General features: G+C 42.6%; 1 protein-coding gene across 1 annotated transcript; it reads right to left on the bottom strand.

Moving 5' to 3' along the window:
• Positions 1-470: 470 nt before the first annotated feature.
• Positions 471-19,056, bottom strand: NUB1 (negative regulator of ubiquitin like proteins 1). The gene is made up of 15 exons (XM_009644076.2): positions 18,927-19,056; positions 14,768-14,885; positions 14,520-14,681; positions 11,828-11,886; positions 11,177-11,247; positions 10,124-10,306; positions 7,867-7,955; positions 6,350-6,456; positions 5,304-5,490; positions 4,833-4,940; positions 4,513-4,665; positions 3,411-3,557; positions 3,033-3,131; positions 2,092-2,284; positions 471-1,163 (listed from the first exon to the last, which is right to left on the bottom strand). The coding sequence occupies exons 2-15, from the start codon at positions 14,882-14,884 to the stop codon at positions 1,000-1,002; spliced, it is 1,839 nt and encodes a 612-aa protein (XP_009642371.1). The 5' UTR covers position 14,885; positions 18,927-19,056; the 3' UTR covers positions 471-999.
• Positions 19,057-19,214: the final 158 nt, after the last annotated feature.

Genomic DNA, 19,214 nt, shown 5'->3' with positions numbered 1-19,214 from the left:
AGGCCCGGCTCTCAGCCGAGTTCCCCCGTTCCCTCCAGCGCCAGCAGCGGGCGGGGCAAGGGCTCCCTCTACCGTGAGACTGACGCTATGGGAAGCAAACAAACCCTTTTTTGGCAAAGCTGACGTGCAGGGGAACTTCTGGTCCCAGCGGAGAGAGGAGGGGAGAAACATTTCTGACATCGCAGCAAACAGGATGTTATAAACCCCACTAAAACCACCCCAAATATTCTCCCAGAATGCTGAAGCTGAGTACAGCTCCTGGGACAGCGCCCGAGCCACGTTTTGTTCCACAGCTGATTAAGGACAATCGCATCCTCCCCGTGAAATCCATCCATCTCAAGCCCCAGGCCTGCGAGAGGCTAGGAGGAGCTGCGGGAGGACGCTGGCTTGGGTACAGGTGGCGAAAGCACCAGGCTGGGCTCTGCCAGGCAGTTCCAATGGGTTTTTAAAACCGAAGTACAGAAGACCCATTACTAAAAGCAGCAGCAGAGTTACCTTTATTGCCTGCGTAACACCCGCGTGAAGTGACAAGCAGAAGACAGTATAAATCCATGCACAACGGATACGTAAATGGCTCTTAGAAACCCCTCAGAAGAAAAGGACAGGTTCTAAGTCGATACCTCTATCACCTCACGAGCTAGGTTTCGGATTTACAAACTCATTTTTTTTTTTTTTAAAGCTGGTATTTTAAAATGGTATAGAAATGCTTCTTTACTTGAATACTAAGTGAATTAACTTATTTCACAATAAAAATATAGTTTAGTTCTATTAAATTTTCTTTTGAAAATAAATGTTTCTATTTTTCTGCTATGACAATAAATTACAATGTATCACAAATGTAGGCTTTAAGCAGATTTATAAATAAGCAGGAATTAAGTGTTCCACCTATAGTTTAACTGAATTCAAGGCATTTAGTAAGAGATAAGCTGAAGGTGCGTTTATAATCCAAACTCAATTTGTCACAGTAAATACATGTAACTGAAGTAAATGTAATGGGATTTAATGCTGTGGTACTTGTATATAGGATAAGTATTCATGAATGATCTGTTCCTCTTCCTCCAGCGTTAAATCCAGATAATCCTCTTCATGTTCAGGAATATCCTCTAGGATTTCATTGACTGCGTCGGTCTCCATGTCCTCCTCTGCTGGTGAGCTGGAAGAACCTTCCAACAAAGGAAAGCAGCAGTGAATTCAAAGCAGCGGGTACTTGCCCTCCTCCACCAGCGTGACCGCTCCGCGAGTCTGTCGCTGTTAAACCGCCTCAGTTCAAACCACTCTGCAAAGGATACTGCAGGGCGGCCGGTTTTTTCCTATTACTAAAAGCTGTCGGAAAGCCCTTAGATGTGCAACAGGGATTGCTACAGCTCTGCCAAATAAACGAAGAGTGAGAGAGTATCTGCAAGTTTCCTCTTTGCTAAAGAGCGAGTACCAGTTACAGATCTACCAGGGAAGGGACACGAGGAAGGAGTACGAGATCAGACCAGCAGACTGGATCGCACAGATTTGGAATAAACTTCCTAGCAGCCAGAACCTGGGGATTAGCAAGCCAGAAGTCACATCGTGATCAGCGGTGGGTCCAGGGAACATGGAACGCTTACTCTCAGAAAGAGCACAGGCAGGGAGGTTGGTTTGCTTTTAACGAGAGCTGGTGCAAGCGAGTGCAATTTGACGGGGGAGTTGAGAGCTGCCTGTGGGCTGGAGAGGGCCGCGTGCTCCTCGCTGGGGAAGTGGAGACGCAGCCAGCGAGGCCTCCAGCCCAGCGTGCCAAAGCCACAGCCCGCTCCGCAGCCATTTCCTCTCAGCCCTTCCCAGGACGCCTCTGAAGGTTACCCCCTTCCTTCTGGGATGCATCCGCCCGATGCACTGCCTACAGCCAACACGTACCCCTTACAGTCCCGTGTATGTCACTGACTGCCGGGGCCGCAGCTCATCTGGGGAAGCGGATGCCTTGCCTGTAACGAGGTTACTCATAGAAGTAGTCTGGGGCGTTACTCAAGGCCCTCTACCAGTGTTTAAGGATAAATCACTTCATTTTGTACAAAAGCCTGCCCTCCTCCCTCGCCTCCGCCCGCGGTACGCAACATTTCTTACCTGCGGACTCTGTAGGCCAGTCTTTTGATGAAGCTGATTCTTCTGATGGACTGGACCCTTCTGAAGACAGCTGCAGTGAAGCAGGAAGGACTCCCCCATAATGAGCAAGGGTTTGGGAAGCTATGTGGATGTTGCCTTTAAAGACCTTTAGAGCTTGCTCTGCCGACTCACGGCTGAAACCCATATACATCAGCTACAGGAGCAGGGGCGGGGGGAAAAAAAAGTAAAAATTAAAAAATCTGGAGAAATCCAAGCTCATTCAGCACCAGGGTCTGACAGGAATCTGACTCTGCATCTGACAGTCATTCCTCCTGCACAGAGGAAAGCACTGCATGCCAGGAATTCCAGGACACTGACTCTGGTTTACTGGAACAGTTAACAACAGGGCAGTGACCTATTAAAGGAATGGGGATGTTGAGCAGAATCAAGAGCCTCGTGTTTAATATCAGACCAATTCTTTTTCTGTTTTTCAAAAAGAAACTTCAAAGCACCCCAGCCTATCAGGAGAGTGTGCGTGTACTTACTTTATTTAGGCAATACTGTTTTCTTGCCTATCTGACATTGATTACGTAGCCCCACTACTGAAGAGCTTTTCAGTCAGCCTCTGACGAGAAAGGCAAATTCCAACCCTTTCCCTTGTACGTTGCAATGTTTAGACACACGAATGCATTTCTCATTTGCTGTCTTTTTTGGGATAGAGCATTAGAGCGCACAGACCTCGCTCTGCATCCATGCGTGCCAGGTTGGTGTAATGGGCAGAAGTACACCTGGATTACGTTTTAGCCTGAGTGTGACTTCACTGGGAAGAGCAGACTCATGACATGAGTGACATGGGTCAAAGAAAGTTTGTACAGCTTTGCTTAAGGAAGATCTGGTGCGTTTGAAGGCATAATTCAGAAACGAGATAACCAGCTCCTAAGAAAGCAAAAGGTCTAACTTACTTGATCAACACTTTCCTGGGAAACCTGAAACTGGTCCATGGCCACAGAATCATCATCATCATCATCTTCCAACAACAGCTCTGGATTGTCAAGAATATACTACAATAAAACAGAGAGGGATCAGAACAGAGCAATAGAAATATAATATAATACAGCCTTGGCAGGATATGCATTTAGCCCCACAGTTGATATAAGCAAGCCTCAGCCAACTTAAATGATATCTGATTCATTGGCGCAGGAAGTGGAAGTTCAGTCCTTGCTGTTCAGAAAAGTGAACTAATGAATATAGACTACAGAAAATAAGAATCTGCTACACAATAAATAAAAAGCACAAACTAGGTTTTCTGTACAGAAGTACTACTCCTGAAAATCACTTACCTTAAAGGCTTGGTCCAGGTTTCCTTGTGTATTATGAAGAGCTACTTGAGCAGCTCGCTCTGAATAGCCCATACTTTTCAAGGTGTTTACGTCTTCCAGTCGCTGCCGCCTTTTAGCTCTCTCCTCCCTCCTTATCTGTGCCTTTTCCTGCAAGAACACAGCCGTTACAAAAGCTCACCGTGCATGGGAATGCTTCAGCCTTCCCCTGTGCACACTGGGTTTCTTGGATTTACTTCTTCGAGTTTGAATCTCTTGAGGAAAAAGGATTTTTTTTTTTCTCTTTTAAATACAGACTGTGCTGCCAGACACTCGTTACTAAATAAAGTTGCATTTCCACCAGCTAGCGCTGTTGCCACACTTCTGCTCTGCAGACTGGATCTTATGCCATCACAGCTGTTATAGGCCCTATGTGGTAAGTGATAAACCCGTTTGGCAGATGGGCCTGTAGACAAGACTTGCCAAGGACATACAGTCAGAACCGGGCATGTAGCCAAGGAGTTCTGCTCAGCCCTTCTCCCAGCCATTTGACTTTTCTGTCCACATTTCACTGTCTGATGTCTTGAAGTGCCACCTCAGCTTACCAAAAGTTAACTTCAGGCACTTCAGATCTGGACAACAGTGTCTTCACTTCACTTTAGCACAAAAAAAAAATCCTTCTCCCCTCCTGGATCTCCCAAGTCCAAAGCCGTAACACGGTGTAGCCTGATGGTCACCCTCATAGCACCTTATTGTGCAGCCTGGTGTCTTCCAGAGCAGCCAAGCTCAGGAGCAACAGCTTGATCACAGTGGTTTTGTTCCCATACGGAGCATTGCTGACCAGCAAACACCAGTGCAAAGTCTTCCTATGCACTTCTGTGGTACAACCGCAGGTCTCTGGCTCTCTCATCCCCTCTGTTTTGGGCAGAGCTTCCCTTGTTGTATATTAAGTTTTGGTTTCAGACTTGTGGCAACAGATGTCAAACTGTTAGTTACGCTAACAGTGCCAAAGCAGGATAATCAAAGTCCTTAATTTAGCCCCACGTTGCACTAGTCACACAACACATGATCTTGTGGATGCCCCAACTAATACGATCCTTGATTTAAGACTTCCACTGCACCATACCTCTCTCCTGTTGGTGATAAGATTGGCAGCATGCTCCACATTCCCATGGCACGCTCGCAGGGCAAGGCGAGCTTCCTGTTCGGAGAATCCCAGGAGTGACAGGCGATAAACTTTATCAGGATCTATGGACAGCTCTTCATATAAACGAGATGCCTGTATATAGAAAGAACAAAGTGATCCTACGTACACTGTTGCTAACATACAAACAAAAAAAAGTCTCCCCATTTTTCTGACTAAGCAAAGAACAGGGAGAAGGTGCAAGACAGAGCCCAAACACAGGAGCCAGTGCAACTCTGAAGTTTTACCTCACGGTGTCTTACCTTCTGAATGTACTCAGCAGCCTCCTTTTCCCTGCCACTGTGATAGTGTCCTATCCCTTGAAGGAGGTAAAGCCGTAGAAATAACACCTTCTCACGACCGTAGCTTCCCTGAAGAATTGTTTAAACAAGGGAGGGGCACATGGGTCAAAGCATATGGTAGAACATCAGTTTGGTATCAACAGATCATTTTGCACATTTAAAGACGATGTAGTCACTAATATGTGACACTTATTATGCAGGTAAAGTATCACATCTAAAACACTGATGATGTTTGTGCACATAAAAGCACGTTTGCTGTAAGCTTTGTGTCAGGTCCAATGCTTTTACTATGCTGACAACTACACAACTAGATTACAGGTTGAGGAGCCTCGAGAAAACTTCCAACTCCTAAAAGTCAGTCTTTTATACTTGAACAATAACTGAATACATGTAGGAAAAATAAGCCCCCTAATTAAATCAGAACCAGCATACTTTGATATCAATAAGTCTTTCGTGGTTCTCCCCATAGCACCTCTGGAAGCATCGATGTGCTGTGGACAGCTTTTTCTCTGCATCATCCAGGCAGTCCAGCTGCTCCAGGCGGAAGTAGCACCACACTATATCCAGCTGCAGCACTGCGTAGTTATCAACGGTATTCAGCAATTCAGTGCTACACTCACTGGAAAATAAAACAATTATTTTGGTTTTTTGGGGAGAGGTGGTTTATTTTTTCCTCACACTTTTTAACGCTAATGAAACAACATGCTAGAAATACGCACACTTGTGCACTTGAGAAAGCACACACTTTGTGTTTCAGGTAGCAAACTGGTGTCAGTGGAAATTTAATACAGCACTGATCTCCCATCACATTCAGTAATACATGGCATGCTAACGATAACACTCCATCTCAAAGAATTACAGCAGTCACAGCTCATTTTGGTAGTATTTAAAACAGCAACTCTTTAAAAGCAGAATGGAATTAAACCCTGCGCAATCTTTGAGAGGACAGAGAAACTGTCTTTAGTCCTGTGCTGGTCTCCTTGCATGTGCACACAGATGAGAAACAGATGGGGACAATATTACTTTGGGGATCTCAAGAGAGCAATTCAGGGCTCTGACTGCTGACAGGAAAGCAGTTTACCTGCAGAAACCATGGTACTGTTACTGACCTCAGCTATCTGCTCCACCTTTTATAAGAAATTATTACTTCACAGGAGCAATTGCAGGAGGATCTGTAACTGTCTCTCAAGCTAGTGCAATGTAAAACCCTGTACCTGAATATTGACAGTTTCTGTTTCTGTTGATAGGAAAGATCAAATTGTCCAGGGACAGTCTCTGCTTCAGCCCTTCTACACGAAGCCACCTGTCACTGCAAGTCAGACCCTTTCTCTGCTGTCTCCCACCATCTGCAGAGGGGGTGTGAAGTAATCCCGAGGAAAACAGGCCCCAATTTATGTGCACAGGTAGAGCTAATACTGGTCCTGTATTTGGTTGACAGTAAAGGGAAGAGGCACACAAGGACTCAAAAAAGTTCTTACCAGAAGTGTTTATCAGCATCCAACAAATAAGGCAGTGCTATTTCATATTCTTTCTTCTTCATTAATGCTCTGCCCTTCTCATGATAACCCATTGCCAGCACGAGCGCCTAGGAAAACAGATTGAGACTTAAGTTTTTTTGCACCTCCCCAACTCACATGTAACTCAAAGGAAGTATCTAGGTAATCCATTAGAGCCCTTCTTCCTAGAAAAACACCACTGTGTCAGTGCTGTAAGAGCAGTACTATTTCACATGGCTTCATACTTTTTTCCCATCTGCTAATGTGAGATATTGTCTAATTAAAAGCAATGAATGTTATGGTCACATGAAACACTGCACCAAGTTTATTTTAAGAATGCAAACCTGGATAGATTTTCAGCGATGAGTGATGAAAAGCAAAGCATTTTTCTGGGTGCTACACTTCCTAACAGCATCAAATTTGTTTTGCTTTGCTATTACAACTATTTTGTAGAACCTAACGATTCACCTCCTGCAAAACCTCAGAACTGAAAATTAAATTTTGAATGTGGCAGGAGAAGACTCTCGTTCCTGCAGTATGACAAATGGAAGTGTAAATAATATTTCTGGACGGAAACAACCTGCAATATTTCTTCTCAGCCATGTTCAATACTGATGAAATCTTGCGTACTTGAACATTTGATGCTTTAACTCCTCAGCTGAATTACTGCTTTCAGCACTTCATCAGAACAGCATGCGCTGTGAGAATGGACGGTTGTTACTCCAGTCATCCAGAAACTCCAGATGATGCAGAAAACACAGTACACTGCAGAAGAGGCTAGGGCAGCAGTTCACGTGCATCAGGGCCTGCGTGTTTCTTCCTGAGGTATTTTTTCATTACTGCATATAATCCCAAGTATTTGTAAAGATTATTTATCTTCAGAAAACCCTGCAATCTTAACAGATGGCATCTATCACTATCCTTCTGCTTCAGCAGCCACATCAGGTATACCACTCCTACTGTAATTCAATCCATGCACCCAACCACAGACATTTTCAGTTGAGAATGTGGAACTTACGTGAACGGTGAACAAATTTATATTTGAGAGGGGTCACAGAGCAAAAGATCTCAAAACTATTTTAAAAAGAGTCCGATTTTTAGAGACTCACTGAGTTTCCAACTGAAACCGAGGCCTAATGAGCAAGGCGTTTTCATGTGGTCCCAGGGCACCCAAAATTTAAAATAGGTGCTAGGATAGAACACAGTTAAAGCTTATCTTAAAACACAAAATAAGATATTGGCCACACAGTGGTCAGTGTGAGATTAGACCTGCAATCAGATCAGCAATGAGAACTCTGTCTCCAGATGACTGAAGTCCTCCTAATTGTAGAATTCTACTTTAATTTTATTTCAAAATTATTTCTATTAAGCAAACATCTACTAAACCCAGGGTTACATCCCCAAAAATTCTGACTCTATTTCAATCCCGTATTTGAAATGCCTCATGAATCAAGCTTTAAAAAGCTGTCTTAGTAGCTTTGTAACAGAATTCTACGTACTTTTTTAGCTTGAGGAGGAATCTCGATTGACCTTCCAGTCTGATTGGCTATATCTAGGTATGGAACAGAATCTGGATCCAAGTACTCCTCTGAAAAATACGAAAAAGCAGTTTAAAGTACCACCTTCAACAGAGTAACTCTGCTGTTGTAAGAGTACGTCAGTAAGTACATGATTAAACAAAAAAACAAACAAACAACCACCACCACCACCAAATCAGAGTTACACACAAATGCTGCATCTGTGCTGTGGACAGACCTACCAAAAATGGCCCTGATCAGACAAATGTGAGGAACTTTCAGGTCACTAAGGAAAAGGCCCTTCTTATCCAGAAATTTAGACACAACATGAAGAGTTAGATGAATTGTAAAGAACTTTTTGCAGAAGACAAAACACCTACTTTTTACACGATGTAGCATTTGAAATGCCTTATGAAATAAAGCACAAAGAAAACCACAAATAAGCACAGTTGATAAAGCTGAAAAAAAAAAAAACCAGCTCAATATTTTCCTTTCTCCACATCTTTAATGCTTATAACCAAACTGTCAATTTTGTTTTCACTTCCATCTGCTTTAAAATGAAAAGATGCTTTTCTTGTAAACAAAAGACAGTTGAGCTGGAGTTTGCCGAGATTAAAAGCTTCTGCCCTGCAATTTTTCTCAGATGAAACAAAGGGCTGTTAAATCCTTTCTACATTTCACACTGCTTCACACAGAACCTTCAGCCTGTGAGCCCATTAGGGACTCCACTCTGTACTCTGGCATTGTGCTGTAACTGACAGTTAGTGGTAAATACCTCAATGAGGCCCTATACAGGATTCAAGGGCTGGGGTCTAAATTACCCCTTAAATCCATAAAAGGAATCACTTCTCTCATTTGTTCAAAATCTGGTATTATAGTAAGAAACAGGCTGTCACTGACCGTTAAAAGAAGTTTTGTTCAGGTATTTTTGCATTTGGCAGGAATTCATTACATACTCAGTTTCACAGTTTCTAGTTTGTGGATTTTTGAAACAATAAAATAGAGAAGTGATTTAAACTCACCATCTAGCGACGCGATTCACAAACACAACCTCATTTTGAAAAATTATTACTGTTAAATTGACTATATCCCTTTAACTTAATCCACAGTTGCCAGCAATCAACATCAAACGCAATGAGAACAGAACAGCCGTGTTAGAGATGAGAATGACAAGTGAGCTGTTCTGCACAACGAAACCATGGTTACCCGCAGCCATATCTGAGGTATACTACAAAAAAGCGCGTAATGACGTACAATACATTATTCCACTGCGCTTACGTCTAAATAATTTAAAGCCTGTTCTAAAAAGTCATCAGTCCCTTAACTGTCAAGTGTCAATTAAGTAATAATTGAGTTGGAGTAGAAGAGGAAGTTTTACACAACTTAAAATCCAGTTTTCAAGTAGGTAGAGAGCTAGAAAAGTATAAACTGAAATCCATACAGGGTACAGGCACTCTTCTGTCACCCAGAGAGACCTGGACAGGCTAGAGAGGTGGGCCTGTGTGAACCTCATGAGGTTCAACAAGGCCAAGTGCAAGGTCCTGCACCTGGGTCGGGGTAACCCCCGGTATCAGTACAGGCTGGGGGAAGAAAGGATCGAGAGCAGCCCTGCTGAGAGGGACTTGGGGGTGCTGGTGGATGAAAAGCTGGACATGAGCCAGCAATGTGCGCTGGCAGCCCAGAAGGCCAACCGTACTCTGGGCTGCATCAAAAGAAGCGTGGCCAGCAGGTCAAGGGAGGTGATTCTGCCCCTCTACTCTGCTCTGGTGAGGCCTCACCTGGAGTACTGCGTCCAGCTCTGGAGCCCTCAACACAAGAAGGACATGGAAGTGTTGGAGCGGGTCCAGAGGAGGGCCACAAGTGACAGGACAAGGGGTAATGGTTTTAAACTAAACCAGGGTAGGTTTAGACTAGATATAAGGAAGAAGTTCTTTACAATGAGGGTGGTGAAACACTGGAACAGGTTGCCCAGAGAGGTGGTGGAGGCCCCATCCCTGGAAACATTCAAGGCCAGGTTGGACGGGGCTCTGAGCAGCCTGATCTGGTTGAAGGTGTCCCTGCTCCTGCAGGGGGGTTGGACTAGATGACCTCTAGGGGTCCCTTCCAACCCAAAACATTCTATGATTCTATGATGATTCTATGTTGAAAGTCCACTGATAAGACAATTTTTGATGTTCAAGAATTAATGAACACTCTTCCCTCTCCCACCCCATAAAAAAACCCCAACCACCCCCCTTACCTCTCTCTGCTAGAATTTCCAAACCCTTCTTAGTTCTTTGCATCTTGTCATTTATTTCTTTTTCTTTCTTGCATTGAAGTTCTTCTTCCTGAACTTTTCTTTTTGTTTCCTCATCGCTCTGTTCCAGCTGAAGTACCATCACTTTCGCATTGTGTGTTACACCCTGGTCTTCAAGGGTTTTGCCTGCAAAATAAGAGTATGATGAATACAATCCATATACGCTATTTTTGAAGGGACACCATTTTATACTGTACTGCCCTTGTGGGGGGGACAACACCCACAAACAAAACCACCTGGACAGCCCCTTGCCTTACTGATACTGTACTGATTGCTAGACTCCAGAACCCAATCAAAACCCCTGCCAGTTACTGACATATTCAGCAGAAACCAGGAAATTAGAATCAGACTTGCATCTTAGAAGTGCTTTTTAAATGACTGGTATGTTTCTTTGCTTGCTTTTTCCAAAACATTCAAAAATAACGATTGTTTCTATTTCAGTGACTTGATCTTCAGGCAAAAACTGGAACAACATGTCCAGGATTGTACACCACAACAGTAACAGTACAGAGGAACTGGGAATTGAACCCGAGTTCCTGTTGTCAATTCCACGGCTCTGATTCTGACATATTCTAAGGGAAATAAATACGTCGGATGCTTAGGCCATCAATAAAGAGAAAGCTGTTGTCATCACTTCCCATGACATGCCTGACAGGTCGAACACGTGTAAAGCATTACAAAAGGTTTCTCAATGTGCTGTTATAGAATATGGTTTTTGAGGAAATTTAGAGTTTCTCTTAAATGTGTATTTTCAGTGTTTCAACACTTGAAAAATGGATTTTCAACATTTATTACAAGATTCCTATAATTGCTCTAATTCTATCTAAGAATTTTGATCATTATAATTGATTACATTTCCTGTAGAGCAGAATCTGACAGATATAACCACTATTCCTTGGGAATTTCTGAAATTAAGAAAGTTGCAAGAAATTTTTCTTCTGAGAATCAGTAAACTAGAAAATTATCATAAAAGTATACTCAACTAGAGGTACATACCTAGGTCAAGCTGCTTCTTGTTTATGATTATTTTGATAGCATTTTCTTTTAATGCATGTTCCTGTGCTATCCTGTGAAATAAATCATTTCATCCATGAATATAAATTTGTAAGACTATACAGTATTTCTGGTACAATAGCAATAAAACTTAAAATGAGTATGCTCATAACTGGCTTAAAACTTTTACTATAAAAGGCTGCTAGAAGTAATACAATATAATCAGAAAGCTTTATATACCATATAGGGAAAATCTGGGATACAGAAAGGGAAAAAGCAAAACAGACAGAAAAGAGCCTGATTTTATTAGGCTTAAAACAAAAAAGGAAGAGAAGCTGACGTTCACCATTCAGAAGACCTGCCTATTTACAGATTTGGAATACTGATCACTAGTGCCTTCTCCGGTGCTTGCTGGGGATTGAGAGAACTATCTCCTTCCACAGTTGCAACTTTCCTGTTTTCTACCTGTTAAACCACAGCTTCTTACACGAAGAAGTCCCCTACAGGGACACTGGGCATCCTATTCATACATACTGAACAAACATACATGCTAAGAAAAAGCTTCATCAAACAAATAGTGCTCTGTCTTTTTTTTCAGTACTGTGTGACAGTATGCCATCTCATTTGAGAAGAACCAAGGACGATTACACTTACTGTGATCTGAGCTCCTTGCCTGTGATGAACAGGTTAGTTTCCAGTGGGATTTTTCTGCTCTGTAGTAATTATATAGGGTAGGGGAAAGGAAGAGGGAAGAAAAAAAGCATATCAAGATACTTTGGATATTTTCTTAATTGTTTTATAACAACTACAATATCTTTTTCAAATAATAATCATGTTAACAGGGTTATGGTTGGGCATACATACTAGTCATTTCTAGGCAGGGAGTCTTGTACTTCAACATGACCCAGCTAACTGCCTCCTGGGCAGAAGAATCATGGCCAACAGGTCAAGGGAGGTGATTCTGCCCCTCTACACCACTCTCATGAGACCCCACCCGGAGTAATGCATTCAGCTCTGGGGTCCCCAACATAAGAAGGTCGTGGATCTGCTGAGGCGAATCCAGAGGAGGGCCATGAAGATGATCAGAGGGCTGGAGCAGATGAGAGAGTTGGGGTTGTTCATCCTGGAGAAGAGAAGGCTGTAGGGAGACCTTATAGCAGCCTTCCAGTACCTGAAGGGGGCCTACAAGAAAGCTGGAGAGGGCCTTTTTACAAGGGCATGTAGTGGTAGGACAGGAGTAATGGCTTTAGACTGAATGAGGGTAGATTTAGCTTAGCTCTAAGGAAGAAATTCTTCACTCTGAGGGTGGTGAGGCACCGGAACAGGATGCCCAGAGAAGCTGTGGATGCCCCATCCCTGGAAGTGTTCAAGGCCAGGTTGGGTGGGGCTTTGAGCAACCTAGGGGAAGGTGTCCCTGCCCATGGCAGGGGGCTGGGAACTAGATGATCTTTAAGGTCCCTTCCAACCCAAACCATTCTATGATTTGACGAAAATAAGCACTGTAACACCAGAAGATTTAGATTTAGATAAACCTAAATTCAGAATCAAACAATTTAAAATGATTAATTTAATTCTGCACTTCCAATCTTAACTCTGTAAGTATGCCACTCACTTGTGACTGGCTAAGTTATGATTAATTCCTATTAGTGTCTCTGGTCCCAGATTAGATAAAATGGAATTTTAAATTAATTAATTCCCCTCTGCCCAGTAGCATCATAAAGAGGAATTAGGAAATTATTTGTTTGTTTTAACTGCATGGCAATCACTTAACACCCTCTACCCTTTAGCCCATCACATTCCGTGGTAATTATTTTTCACTACAGGAGACAGAACAATTATGGTTGTGTGTTGTGTTTTTGTAAGTGTTCAGTCAAAAAAGAAAATCCTTCTGAAGCATAGGTTACCTTCTAAGATCTTGTTCAGAAAGAAAACCAACATTGCCCTTTTCCAGAGTGAACATTCATTTCTGTTGCTGATAAGAAGGCTATGACCTTTAAGTGCACCTAAGTAAAGAACTTCTCTTTCACTGTTAACAGAGTGGATAAAGACACACAGCATTGGGAAGATACTGCTCCAGCACAGTCAAAACTAGGAAGTGATGGGAGACAGTTGGGCTTGCTAGAGACTGTTTTTAAGGGGGAGATATTCCCAGTTAAGAGGCTTTGCATTAGTAAGAACCTAACCAAGGGCCTGCTCTCTATCCTATGACGAACCTGCACAGCACACTTCACATCCATATAGTTGAATCCTCTCAACCTTCAAAGCAGAGCAGCTGCATCCAAAGTGCCATTTGAGATCGGTCCCGGCCTGGGTCAGCCCTCACACTGCACCTGGGCATCACTTGGCAGTATACCAGGGGGCCTGGGCTAACCTGCATCAGAGCTGATACTAACAGCTTGACATGATGGATGTCCATCAGACAGCAGCCAGCCTGTCCCCCACCTCTGTTTAGCTGACTAGGGTAGACATAGCCACAGAATCTGGTATGATGACCAGTCTGACACTGATTTAATTAGATTCACATCATTATTCTGACACATTTTATGTGCAAAACTAGAGGTTGAAGCCTGGCTTTAAAAGAGCAAGACTTAATTCAGTTCTATCTTTGTAAAACTTTTAGGAGTCTGACTTGGAAGAGAACAGATGAGTACCATCACAACAGAAAATCCTGCTTCTCATTTCCAAGTTCAAACACTGGACACACCTATTTTAAGGTAAGTTTAGTTAACTGCCTGGGCTGGAATAGTTACACGAGGATAAGGCCGTCACTGTAAGACCACTGCCACATGCCATGGTTAAAAGCTAAAGGAGTTCTTTTCAATGTCACTAGCCATACATGGCCTAAGATGACACCAAGCTCAAGTTGCTTATTGCAATTAAAGAGATTTTTTTAAAAAAACTAAAGCTGCCATTTAAATGAAAGCTGTGGTAATACAGTGATAATCATATGCTAACTCAACTTTAGGTATCCTACACCTGAAAAAAACCATCTGCTCTTTACTGCTCATGTGAACAGTTACGTCAGAAGGAATCAAACTGAACTAAACACTTTAATTTACTTTCCTTAACTGAAAGATAATTTCTCATTAAATCCTAAAGGGAAGACAATTACTGATCTCCCAATATTTTATTCCTTTGTAATGATATTCCCACATATCTGGGAAACTCAAACATACCTACAGAACTCCCCCTCCCTCCCATATTTTATATACGTAACATAGATCTCTCATACGAAACACTTGAAAAAGTTGAAGAAGTGAAAATGTTTGCATTAGATACATATCTAGAACTCAAAAGGTCATCAAAGTAAAGCTACTTATCCTGACTTTTCTGCACCGTCACTTACTTTTCTACGCGGCAGATATATATCAAGTCTCGCAATCCCAGTCACTTTAAAATTTTCATTTCCTGTTCCACGCTCAATTGCTTTACACCGTATTTCTTCAAGCATATTCTCTGTATCATTCTCATTGATATTCAGCTTGGATGAATATTTTTGTACAAGCTCCTAAGAAAACAGCAAGAAAAACTGGGAAAATGCACCAGCAGCATGACATGTAAGACACACGACATCAACTCCGAGAGAATATTTACCTTCATCTCTTTACCAGCTTCTTTTTTTTCATTTGTATACGGTGGCTTCCATAGCTGAATTTTGTCCTCTCTTAAGCAGCTTGTCAATTTTGCTATTAAATACTTCTTTTGTGCCATCCTTTTAAAACAAAAGCACAATTGGAAGGGAAAAGAAAGAAGAATAATCTTTTAATATAGCTTTCTTGTACTAAGACGTTGCACTTTTTCAAGAAGTCTAAGTGACATTTCCATGCATTTTGGTGGGGAGGGGAACCTGACTCCAAACTACTATAAAAAACTGGATAGGGGGTGAAACACAGATTGGAGCAGGGATAAATCAGAAGCCCCCTGAGTTGGACCTTGCCAATTCAAGACAAATTAAACCTCTTCCTGACCCCTCATGCAAGCTGGAATTGCAGGAGGTGCAGATTCATCAAAGCCCATGATTCAATTCTTGTGCCCTGCCCTGAAGAGGGCTGCTCAGTCCACTCCCTTCCCTCTAAAACGTGTCCTTGCTGTACCTCTGCCTTCCTGCTTCTCCCACTTCCCTACTTTAACAGGCTTCCTATGTCAGCAGATGGTTGAACATGAACTATTGCTAGCTAAGCACAAAAAGTAAATTGGATGGGAGGAGCGCAGGGAAAAATGTAAGGTAGCAAGGTGGGTGTCAGTCTGTCCTCCCAAGTAACAAGTGATAGGACATGAGGAAACAGCCTCAAGTTGCGCCAGGGGAGGTTTTGATTGGATATTAGGAAAAAATCCTTCACTGAAAGGGCTGTTAAGCACTGGAATGGGCTGCCCGATGAAGTGGTTGAGTCCTCATCCCTGGAGCATTTAAAAGACAGGTGGACGAGGTGCTTAGGGACATGGTTTAGTGGTGGGATGGCAGGGTTAAGTTAACAGTTGGACTTGATGATCTTAAAGATCTTTTCCAACCTAAATGATTCTATGAGTCTACGACAGAAGCATCAGGAGGGGACATCTCAGAACCACAAGCTCCACTACGAGAAGACCGTAAGGCAAAGCTCCCAGCCCCCCAGCAAAGTGAGATCAGCTAAAGTGCAAAGAGCCAAGAGCAGTGATCTATGCCTCCCTTCTCCAATCTCAACCATTTGCCAAGCAAACAAGTTTAATAGTATCATAAAATGGTATTGTAAAATTCTGGTTTCACAAAGATGGAATAGCAGGGTGCCATTTTTCATCAAAGCCCATGATTCAATTCTTGTGCCCTGCCCTGAAGAGGGCTGCTCAGTCCACTCCCTTCCCTCTAAAACGTGTCCTTGCTGTACCTCTGCCTTCCTGCTTCTCCCACTTCCCTACTTTAACAGGCTTCCTATGTCAGCAGATGGTTGAACATGAACTATTGCTAGCTAAGCACAAAAAGTAAATTGGATGGGAGGAGCGCAGGGAAAAATGTAAGGTAGCAAGGTGGGTGTCAGTCTGTCCTCCCAAGTAACAAGTGATAGGACATGAGGAAACAGCCTCAAGTTGCGCCAGGGGAGGTTTTGATTGGATATTAGGAAAAAATCCTTCACTGAAAGGGCTGTTAAGCACTGGAATGGGCTGCCCGATGAAGTGGTTGAGTCCTCATCCCTGGAGCATTTAAAAGACAGGTGGACGAGGTGCTTAGGGACATGGTTTAGTGGTGGGATGGCAGGGTTAAGTTAACAGTTGGACTTGATGATCTTAAAGATCTTTTCCAACCTAAATGATTCTATGAGTCTACGACAGAAGCATCAGGAGGGGACATCTCAGAACCACAAGCTCCACTACGAGAAGACCGTAAGGCAAAGCTCCCAGCCCCCCAGCAAAGTGAGATCAGCTAAAGTGCAAAGAGCCAAGAGCAGTGATCTATGCCTCCCTTCTCCAATCTCAACCATTTGCCAAGCAAACAAGTTTAATAGTATCATAAAATGGTATTGTAAAATTCTGGTTTCACAAAGATGGAATAGCAGGGTGCCATTTTTCATAGTCCAAGAGATGCTCTTCCCTCTGCAGAGCCAGAACAGGCATACAGGGCACAAGCAACCTAAAGTGCAGGGATGAAGCGTTCTATAAATCTGCCCCAGGCATTGAAGTATCCATCACTGGGGAGAAGATGACAGCGAGCTGAACAGAGCAGTTCCCTGGCTCACAGATAAGAGTTTAGGCTGAATTAATTACAAATTATTCTCACTCAGCTCAGAAAAAGTAGCAACCACTGTGAGTGAATCAGCACACCCCTGGAAAAAAACCAAAACAAGAAAAAAGGCAGGCAGAGAAAGGGCAAGCAAAGGCAGATGCAGTGATCTCAACGGAAGAAAAAAAAGAAGAAAATCAATGTGCATATTAAAGCATGGGGGACTCTGGGTCTTGGACACTGGAAATCATATAGAAGATGCCCTTTACACAGAAAAGCATTTAAGCATATATGCACTAGGGCTGGCACTGTAATGTGATGAATCACTTTCACTTTTCTTTCAGAGTGGTTTCCTTTTCTAATTCTTGTTTATTAGCACATTGCTCTCAGGAGAGACGGGGACAGAAAAGAAGAATCAAACATTTCTATCCATTTTTCCAGTTTCAAAGACTGTTCCTTGCTCAGAAAACCACTATCTGAGAGCAAAAAAAAAAACACAGGCAAAGCTGCAACGTGTGGTAAGTTGTCTGGTTAATCTTACCTCAACCCCAGCTTTAGCAAGCTACAAAGAATCTTTGAATGCTGCAAAGACAACAGTCTCTTCTAAAGAGGAGTCAGAGGGATTAACTGAGCAAGTGGATGGTTTAACAATCCTGCCTGTTTGATTTATCTAATTTGCATAGTGTCTGTCCAAATGAGGAGACACAACCATGCATTCTTTTTCTTGCTGGGATGATGACAATGATGTTAATAGTTTAGGGCTAAGGCAAAACATGGCATTTACAAAGTAGAAAGCAACAAACATGCTCCATTTTCAAAAGATTGCATTGCAGCTATTAATGCAGCTTCCCCGCTTTTCCAAAGCATGTCAGACAATTTTCATCAACAACCTGTAACCATAATTTTCCCACTTTTGGGTTATGCTGAAGAACCATTTTATAGCTATAATTCTACTTAACATTAATTTAAGAAACAAAAAAGCTATCCATGGCTTTGAGGCACCCAGAGAAAATCTAGAATTGCAACCTATGGTTAAGACTATGAATTGTAAATATGAGCGGCATTTATAAACTGGTCTTTTATCTTTTTAACAATACTATTTTACAGTTTTATGAGTTTGTGATTTTTTACTAAGCTATTAAAACAGAAAACACCACTGGAGTCTCCAAATAAACTTGTTCTTTCTTAACACTCTATTAAAAAATCTTTTGCTTTCACAAACACAAAAGCAATCATTTTATATGTAACACTTTAAAACTTATAAATTCCTATTTCACCACAACGAAATTGCAAAAGAATCCTTAGCAAAAACATTTATGACTGACTTTTTATCGTGGTTTAACCTCAGTAGGGTGGGGGAGAGAATCGGGAAGAAAAAAAAAAGGTAAGAGCTGTGGGCTGAGATAGAGACAGTTTAATAAGAGGAAAAATAATAATAATAATAATAATGAGAATGGTAAGAGAATATACAGAATATACAAAAGGAATGATGCACAATGCAATTGCTCACCACCTGACGACCAATGCCCAGCCCATCCCAATTTGGGTTAGCTGTCCTAGCTGTGCTGTACTCCCAGCTTGTTATGCACCTGGGCAAGCAGGAGAAGCTCAAAAAGTCCTTGAGTAGTCTGAGCACTACTTGGCAACAACTAAAAACATCAGTGTGTTATCAACATTCTTCTGGTACTAAATCCAAAACACAGCACTATGCTAGCTACTATGAAGAAAATTAACTCTATCCCAGCTGAAACCAGGACACTTTTCCATCAGCCAACACCCACAAGTGCTCCTGACATTTCGGTAAGAGTTTAAAAGGGACTTCCTCACAATGAATTTGAGTAAACAATCAGGGGAATTTCCCAAAGGCCATTTTGAATGCAAGACCGAGTTTTTGTAACTGAAATGTCACCCTCTGAAGCGTTATACGTGACATAAAGAAAATGATTACAGAAATAAGGTTCAAACACCATATTTTTGAGGGAAGGAATGGAGGATTCTGAGAGCGGTTTACTAATAAAGCAATAAACATTATTTTTTCCTAAAAACAAGGAGGAAGGCTACCTGGCGCAACTCTGACGCCCCTCCTTTAGCCATGGGGGAATTTAAGAGACTGAAGCGGCATCACGGGCAACCCCAGCAGGGGCCAGAAGCTCAACCACAGGTTGGAAACCCAACCACTGCCAGTCCCAGGCTGCGGTCCCGGGGCGTCCTTGCCCTCCCTCCCCTCCAAGTACACACCCAGTCCCTCCCCTACCACGACAGCACCGAAAGCACCGCGGCTCTCGGTCCCCAGTGTCACCGGGGGATGCTAAGCACGGCCGGGGAGCGCTCCGGCACCTCCCGAACACG

The sequence above is a fragment of the Egretta garzetta genome, unplaced genomic scaffold (assembly GCF_000687185.1).
Source record: "Egretta garzetta isolate BGI_Z169 unplaced genomic scaffold, ASM68718v1 scaffold117, whole genome shotgun sequence".
NCBI classification, from domain to species: Eukaryota; Metazoa; Chordata; class Aves; order Pelecaniformes; family Ardeidae; genus Egretta; species Egretta garzetta.
This window is presented reverse-complemented; position numbering and strand designations above follow the sequence as displayed.

Bases quoted from the DNA above. Each gene is read 5' to 3' on its own strand.
- NUB1 (XM_009644076.2), bottom strand. From the start codon at position 14,884: ATGGCACAAAAGAAGTATTTAATAGCAAAATTGACAAGCTGCTTAAGA. The intron at 7,956-10,123 runs GTAAGGGGGGTG...CGTATTTTTCAG, and splicing joins GGAAATTCTAGCAGAGAGAG to AGGAGTACTTGGATCCAGAT. The intron at 4,941-5,303 runs GTATGCTGGTTC...ACAATTCTTCAG, and splicing joins AAAGACTTATTGATATCAAA to GGAAGCTACGGTCGTGAGAA.